Source organism: Platalea leucorodia (genome assembly GCF_965183815.1).
Source record: "Platalea leucorodia genome assembly, chromosome: 5".
Taxonomy (NCBI): Eukaryota; Metazoa; Chordata; class Aves; order Pelecaniformes; family Threskiornithidae; genus Platalea; species Platalea leucorodia.
This window is the reverse complement of record NC_138827.1, coordinates 53,385,298-53,393,803: the sequence shown is the minus strand read 5'-3', so window position 1 is coordinate 53,393,803 and position 8,506 is coordinate 53,385,298. Positions and strand designations below refer to the sequence as shown.

The following is an 8,506-nucleotide window of genomic DNA, read 5'->3' as shown; positions in this document are numbered from 1 at the left end:
TAAATATCGTATTTATTTTTAAAGGAACTTATTCTGAGGAGTTGCCTGGATACAATGAAAGCCTCTCATTTCAAAAACAGAACATCTCTGTAGCTTCCTTTGACACATTTGGAAGTATGCTGTTTAAAAACTGGCTGCAAAGAGCCAACGTCCCGATCTGTAGGCAGGTCAACAGCAGAAGGATCTGTGTCCTCCAGCTCCCACTGCCTGTGCTCTACTGGGTTCAGCCTGCAACTGAAGAAGAGCTTTGCAAGCTACTCCCATCCCAGATTTTTGGTTCGGTACGTAAAACGCATTGCACACAGGCAGCACAAAACCATGATGCAATTATCTGCACTGAGCCCAAGCCAGAGTCTCTGCAATTTATTTAGTTCTCTTTCAAATAAGAAAAAATCAACTTCAAACCTTCTTCTGACTTCTTCAGAAAAATAACGCATTTTTAAAAGCCTGTAGCCAAGTTATACAGGAAATAAATGCTACACACAGACCTGGATGGAGAGAACATGGTTTAATTAAAGGCAAAGCTGATTTCAGCAGCTGCAGTTCTTGCACAGACAGACAAAAAACACAAAAAAAGCTTACGACACAAACCAGTTTCTGTTGGGGGCCCCTTCCCTCGCTCCCCCAGGCATCAGAGGGCGGGAGGGGAGTCCCAGCCGAGAGTCGGATGCATTCCCGAGGCCGGATGCTCATGCACAAGTGGAACGGTGTGGCTGGGACCCTGGCACTGCCGGGAGTGAGATGGCGAACCTGGTTAGCTCGTCTAGGGTGCAAGAGTCAGTGACGGTTCAAACACTGGAATGTCGCAGCTGCCTGGGTGCGCAGCTCGATACACAAACCGGGAGGGCTGGAGGGAAGTACAGAGGGGTTTGGTTCATATTACCACTGGGTGGGAACTTCACTTTTTGGACTCTTTAAAGGAAATACAGCTTCAAAATGCAACAAAGAACAGTGATGTTGCTAAGGTGGAGATCGTGGGGGTGCTGCTCATACCCCCCGGAGAGGTATCGTGTCTCCTCCGTCTTCCCTTTTTGTATTCTTTGGGGCTGCCCAGACTCCAGTGTCACTTCGGCTCCTGCATGTGCTTTGCTCTGCAGCTGACTTCCAGCTCAGAGATCCTGAATCATCACACAAACCCCTACTGCTAAACACAGCAAATGGACATTGAGATTGTTTCCGTAACTTCCCTGGGAAACCTAACAAAAATGCTGTCCTTTCTTTAACGAAGCTTCCAGTCTTCCTTCCCCCTAATAAATAGCAAATAAAACGTTTTCCTTTTCCCTTCTGCACCTTTTCATCTACGAACAGCACTATGCTTTCTTCCGTGTGTGGGTTACACACGTGTGTCCAAGGTTGCCTTGAATTTCATTCTGGAACTGAAAGCTTGGGGCTGCAGCTGGGGGCAGGGGGCGCAGGGGGGGACGGGTTTCTGCAGAGCTGATGTGTGCCTGCGGGGGTGCGTACACTCCGCACTGTCCAGGCCGACTGTCGGCTTTACGCAGCCCTGCTGGACCCCTGATTATTTTCTGCGAGATGTTGCACGTTGGTAATGAAACTACTAGCGTCCAGCGAAGATGGGAGGATGGAGAGAGAAAGGAAAAAAAAAAAAAACAAACAAAAACCATTGAAAGCTTTCTACCTACCTATTAAAATGAGTCAGGCTGTGAATGCACAGACTAGCCTACCCTTTGTGGGGGTAGCCACTATGCTACAGTAAAATGTACAGGAATCAAACATTAATTTAAAACCCCATAGCAGTTAACTTGCTTGTCCAGCAGAGTGCTGCAATGCCCCACGTCACCGATTATAGCTCAAACACCTACTGAGAGGAGGGCATTTCATGCTGGAGTCTCTAACCCACCCGTGGGCTGGCCAAAGCCTTTGGGTGAAAGGTGAAGTGGTATCAAGTGCCAGACTCTCCTTCATGAAACTCCTTCGCTAGCCCAGGAGATAGAGCCCCACCTCGCCACCAACCACCTCTGACCGGAGCAGCAACTGGGGCTTTCATTGCTACACACTGACTACGAAGCACGTCTGTGTACGGAAGAATTCAGTGTGATCTTACTACTGAGATAGTAATAAAGATGTTTAGGAGTAATTTCAACTACATTCTCAGTCAGCAAAGCAATCATTAATGGATTCCTATTTTATCTCCCCAAAGAGAGGAAAAGGATTGAGAAGTTCTCATTGGCTTCTCCCATCTGCCCTTCATTCTCAGCTTTTACTTCCCATGTGGCTGGGGACATGCACGATGGAGAAGGTGAGAGGCGGTGATATCGGGTTACTGAGTGAGCCAAACAGCAGTTCCTCTCTCCCTCCAGAGGGCCCAGGGATGGGAGAGTTCCTGATGTTGTTTTCTTGCACTGCAGACGTTTTGTGCACACTCAGTGGTTTGGTGGAGCACTTACGCCCTCCTGACAGCAAGGAACAGAAGAGAGGGCTGCCACCTGCACAGGACTGTGTGGGCCAGTCCTGCAAACCCAACATGCCATGGTTTATGGAGCCTTCGTTTGCAAGGGTTGCCACCTCTGTCTCAATGAGGCGGGTTCATGGTGCCTTGTCCGCGTTGCTGCTTCTGCTTCTGCTGCATTAACAGCTGCTCCAGGGCTGAGGGTCCAGGGTGCATCATGGAACTGGACCAGATGGACTACAAACAAACAGCCAACACTAGCATCTCTTTGCGTTAGACAGCCCCTCTCTTACAGATGAGAAAGTGGAGACAGTTTTCTATATTCTCCCTCTTCTCTTTATCACTCATACCTGGCTTATCATGAAAGTTATCCAGACTTCAAAGAAGGCCTTCTAAAGAGAGGCTCCCTGGAAGAAGCTTATCCTCCTCCAGAATCCTCATTACCATAAAAATTCATCCCACATTAACGATTACTAATTTTAGACTAGTCAAAGCAAATGTTGTAATTCCTTCCAGTTCTGCCAGCCTGGTCTTGTTCCGCAAAATATTCTAGAACAGCAAGAACTGGAAAACCATGACATCTTCCAGCACTGGTCCCACCTCCCACATTGCCTGCATAAGCGAATCTGCAGGAAAAACCTTCGGTTTCTGACACTGAACTCTGACACTTGCAACAGGCTAACGCCCATCACCGGGTCTTCTGGCCCCATAGACAAGCACCCATTCCTGAGCACAGTTTCAGTCAGACATACCTTCAGGCTCTCCATAAGCACAGCTGAGGAGTCCTCCATCGTGGGAGGGCCTTGGGCTGCCCAGGTGCCACTGGGAGCGCTGGACTGGTGCCAGCTGCTCTCCGAAGACGACGATGTTGCTGGGAGATAGTCCAGACCAAACCCTCCCATTGCTAAAACAGGAGGAAGAAAAGTTCAAAGGAACGTAGCAAAACCACTGCAAAAACACACACCATCAGCTGGCTTCACACAAGCCTGGAACCCAGCACTTGCCTGGCTTATCTGTTTTCCAGCGGTCTGCGACTCTCCTGTCTCTGTTGTCTGGAGTCCCAATAGGTCCAAAGTTGGAGAAAGGAACAGAATTGTGGTTATGGGTTGGAGGGGAGCTTGGCAAGCTGCTGGGGTTGGAGGAGTGAGGAGACTGGCTGGCTGGTGTCGAATGATCTAGTGATTACAAGGCAAGAGGAAAAAGGTCAACAGAAACGGCAGGAGCCTCCCGATTTTGAATTTCTTAGTGCTGCTGCAAATTCTGCCATCACCCAGGTTTCTCCAGTGCTGAAGGTGAGTTTTTATTCCCTCCATTATGCAAGTGTAATGCAAATTCCTAAGTTCCGTGTGAAAATTTTTGTGCATATACAAGAACAGAATGACTGTGTTTAATGCACACACGTGCTTACTAGAAAAACCAAAAACCAGGAAACCTCAAGGCTAGCCAAAGTGAGTTTTCCCCATGTTTCTTGAAGAACTTTTCTCAAACTAGAAAAAAAGTCTGTCTCCAAGCTTGACAAACCAATAAAAAAATGACATTAGACCTTGAGGAGTTTGCAAGTTTACAACTCGAACCCCCAAGTCTGTGAATGTTTTACGCTTCTATGAGTCTTAAAGCAATTCAGACCAGAACCCAATACTGAGCAAAAGAGGAGAGCAAGCTTCAAAAAGCCTATCTGCAGGAAGGAGAACGATGCCTGAAGACAACAAAGCATAGCAGGGTGGCAGGAGACTATGCGGTCTTGAATGAAAAGGCGAAGGGAGAGAAAGCTGAAACCATGTGAGCCATAAATCCTGCTAGAATAAAAGCACTTTGCAACTCCTTCTGTTTCACCCACAATGGTTATTCCTGGTTGGTTGCAAAAGTCTCAGTGCAACCAAAAATCTCATCCAGTGCAGATGTTATTTAAAATCTGCTCATTTCTTAGATTCAACTAATTCCTCCCCTCATCCTCTTCTGGATTTTTAGTGAGAATAAAATAATGAAATAATAGTTATGGTTTATGCCTTTAAGATAATTACTAAGGAAAAAGCTGGTTTGCTTTGTAGGCTGTTTAACAGTAAAAAAACAAAACAAAACAAACAAAACACAAAAAACAAAACACCAAAAAACCCACTGTCATATTTTCCTCCACACTCTTCAGTCATATAGTTTCTTTCTCTTTCAAATATCTAGGTTATGAAATCCAGTTCTTCCTGCTTTTTCCAAAGAAGCAACAAAGTATACAGATGTTTTGAGTTAAAGCCCTACTCCCAAATGCTTGTCAGGAATCTAAGTTAAAGAGATTTCCGGATTTCACACCTCCTACAACTTTCATCCTGCTCAACTACTTCAATGAAAATCCAGGTTCTTATGCTATATTAATTACAGAATCCCCTCATAATTTCTGAGGATATATGGAGAAAAACAAACAGAAACCTTCAGACACCTTGTCAAGCAGGTATTTTTTTTTAATTTTCAGTTACATTTAACTTGCAGTAGGTTCAGAATTAACTAAAATCCTCTTAAATCATTAGACACAAGAAAAACCATACCAGGATTACCTGAGCTGGCTGGAAGGGATGGAGACCACGGAGTCCCTTCAAAGAGAGAATATAGTGAAGTCTCCTGATGGGCAACTGAAGGGGTGACTTCTGTTTTTGTGCTGGTATTCATGTTCTTCCCATATACCTCATTGAACATGCTGTTATTTGGATATCTTTCCTGCAAAAAAAGAACGTAAGAGTTTAGGTACTGGATTTATTTCAAACAGCGAGACTGTACAAAGGAAACAATTATAGATCAAAATATTTTCCTATCTCCTTTTTCACCCCTTAGCCTCCTCCTCTTTGACCGTTTTATTTAACATGAAGTCTATCACCTTCTGAATCAGGACAGGTTTCTCCTGGCTGGACTGCAAAGCCTTCACAAAAATCTTTAAATTCCCAGTACTCACAAAAATTGTATCAAGACCCTGCTCAGTTCTTTGGAAGAGAATGGGTAATCCATTGCTCAGGAAATAAAAACCTACGCACTGTAACACTCTGAGATGCACCTTTTGAGTCAACTCCATGATTCTACTAAAAGCAAGGGGCCCATGAACTCAGCAAGATTCAACAGTATGTCTGCAGAACTATAGCTAGGATGAATTTGGGAAGACAACTGATAAAGGCAAAGATAATCTTGCTGATACAGACTGAAATTAACCACCCACTTGGATTTCTTTCAGGTTTTCCATTGGTTTGAACGAAAGGATATTCCCATATTTCTGCCATGTTACCTAGTTTAATGGCAAGCTCAAACAGCAAAGGGCGGCAGACTCAGGTCCTCACTTACCTGATTAAGAGAAAAGCCACCAAGGGACAGGAAAGATGACGACTGAGACATCAATTCTGATGGTTTTTCCAGCAGGGACTTCTTCAGAAACCAAAAAGGAAAAAAGAGCAGTTAGTGTTCAGTGTAGTGAGCAGGAGGAAAGTATGCTATCAGAAACGGCCAAGGTGGTTTTAGTCACATTTAAAACCTTCCTTCTATTTTAGCTTCAGCACCTTGGAGGACAGGGGGAGCAAACTAACAAATGCAGAAAATCAGTAGTTTCCCTACTAACTGTAATTAATACCTAAAAATCCACAATCACAACAGCTGAGCGTCTCAGGCAAGCCCTGCTATCAGAACAGCTTTTCAAATCATATGTGTAATATTCTGTCCGATACATGTAGGGGGAGATTCCTGCCAAAAAACCCCTATGGTTGTGTAAAACCTTGAACAAATGAGACGGGATCCTTTTCAGTGATCAGAGGACTCCTTCAAACATGACTAGACTCTTGTATGTTGCTACTGACAGAATAGTTTCCAGTTTTGAGAGCATCCCTGCTACACAGACATTCTTAGACAGCAAGAGCAGCCAAGTGCTGTGATTTTTTAATCTGTTTAAACAGTCGAAGTTTCATTTAGTGCTCTCTCATTTTCATATAAATGACTGTAGAGAGGAAGAAAAAAAAAACCACACCAGTGTTTAAAACAGAGGTTCCAAAACCCCACTGGGGTTCCATCTTAAGATATTATGGGCCATGACCTTTTCCATCAGCTACGCCACCCCCTCTCATACAGCTGTTATTTCCAGCATATTTCTCAGCTTTCTCTTTGGTTCTTACTATGACTGAGCAGTGAAAAATACTGTCTCTGAAACAAGCCTATTTAGGGAAGAAATAGGATCAGTTATCATCGATACAGAAACCAAAGAAAAATTATAAAGCTCAGCTGGTGGACAATGAACACCACCAAATTTAGGATCAGGATCACCAAGCCATAGAATTAGTGAAGCCATAAGTAAAACTGTGTGATCCAAAACGAAAGCTGTAGTCTTGTTCCAAATAAAAGCCTTCTTACACTCATACCAGCTCAGCATGTCAGATGTTTTTAAATTTATTGTTCAAACAACAAAAACCTGAACTAGCATCCCCCACTCTTTAACATGGCCTCAATATCTGGAATATCTTTGCTGTTATCCTGTAAACCTAAGACAAATAGCCTCATTTTCTTGGCAAGCAGCTCCTAGCTTGTTAGATTTTCAAAGTGACAACTCATTACTTTGAAAGCACATTTTAAAAGGCAGACAAAATTCACACTCTGCATATCCACACAGCTTGCACAGAGAGGAATTTCCTTCCATTTGTCAGCAGACAGCAACTCTAAGAGCTTCAAAGGAAGCTGCTGAAGAAGCAGCTATTAGTTTCTTAGCAAAGGTATCTAATGAGACAGAAATGGGTGTCTATTTTGCTACTGGCTTCTTGGGGTGGCATATAAAATAACTGAGGAATAGACTTAATCAGAGATTTTGAGTAGAGTCACAAATAACTCTTCTTTGTTACTGCTACAATATGAAATAGTAGTATTTAATGAACATGCTTGTAGCCATACTAGAAAGGCAGACTGCATTTTCAGAGGCAATTTACAAATCCAGCAGCTCTAAGACTCTCCAGCTATTGCACTAGGAAGGTTTTAACACACAAATGTAAAAAGAAATGTCTCTCAGTCTGTCAAAAACAACTGTATTTCTACAGGAGATACTGATTATTTAGCCAGTTGCTTACAATTTTCTTCCAAGATCATCATCTCTTTTACAGCCTCTCCTGCATTTAGAGGGGAGCTTCCCCTGTCTTTATGTAATTTTTATGTAGATTATAATAAGCCACACTTGTTCTGATGACTTCCCACAGCTGAATCTGTGCTCCCCCTTGCCCTTATTACTAAGCCCATACAATCGCAGAAAAGTGAGTGCATTAAACGATGCATCAACATCTCTCCTGTGGACTGTACTTACAAAAAACCCCACTGTTATTCTGATCTCTGAACAAATTAGCAGGCCTGGGTTCAGCCCAACAGCTATGCCGTGGGCCTTCAGCTGGTCTGAGCTCTCGCATGAAGACTAGCTCAAGGGTGAGGCAGGGAAGTGGACAGGAGGGATGGGGGAGAGAAAGGAATTTCACATTTCTTACAATTTCACAGAAGAGAGAGATGCCAGTTAAGAGTGAGAAGCAGCAGTATTACATCAAATACATACAAAGAGGCTTCGTCCAGGAAGAGAGGCGAGAGGCCCCAGCAGAGCTGGGTAAAGATCAGGAGGATTAGAGAAAATCAGCTCTTCCTCCTCCTCCAAGGCAGCCAGACTCTTTAACAGGTCCGGAGGAAGCAGAGGGGAGCTCTTGGGGTCCTAGTGACAGAAAGGAGCACAGTGAGACAACAGAAGGCAGAAGGGGAACAGCAAGAGATGGCGAGGAGAGGCTAAGCCACAGCAGGATGAGAGAAAACGGCAAGAGAAAGGCAGAAGGCGGCATGCAGGAGTGCGAGGTGAGAAAGTGGTGCAGCAGAAGTGTGTCGAGGTACACAGAGAGAAATTGCTGAGCAGAAAACATAACTAGCCACGTGGCCTAACGCATACTGGGAGGAGCGCCACACCACCAAAATGATAGGCAGCTAGTTTTAATTAGTGAAGCGTGTGCTTCCCATCGCATCCATGCCAAATACTGAACCTGTTTTCGCATTCAAGGAAAAGGAACACAAAATATTACAATTATTCTTCTATAACTGATCTGTGAGTAATTTAGGTTTCAAGTA

The 8,506-nt window shown here is 44.1% G+C and overlaps 1 protein-coding gene across 7 annotated transcripts in view; it reads right to left on the bottom strand.

Annotated features, from left to right (window-relative positions):
• Nucleotides 1-493: 493 nt before the first annotated feature.
• SMG7 (SMG7 nonsense mediated mRNA decay factor) overlaps nucleotides 494-8,506 on the bottom strand; it is a 55,077-nt gene continuing 47,064 nt past the window's right edge. For 6 of the 7 annotated variants that reach the window (XM_082313112.1, XM_082313116.1, XM_082313114.1 and 3 more), the window contains 5 exons: nucleotides 5,726-5,806; nucleotides 4,954-5,113; nucleotides 3,415-3,585; nucleotides 3,163-3,314; nucleotides 494-2,647 (listed from right to left, as the gene is read on the bottom strand). In XM_082313112.1, the coding sequence (XP_082169238.1) occupies nucleotides 2,534-2,647; nucleotides 3,163-3,314; nucleotides 3,415-3,585; nucleotides 4,954-5,113; nucleotides 5,726-5,806 (678 nt within the window). In that variant the 3' untranslated portion in view covers nucleotides 494-2,533. Of the gene's footprint in view, nucleotides 2,648-3,162; nucleotides 3,315-3,414; nucleotides 3,586-4,953; nucleotides 5,114-5,725; nucleotides 5,807-7,952; nucleotides 8,103-8,506 lie in introns of all 7 variants that reach the window. The other variant, XM_082313117.1, reaches the window with a different exon arrangement.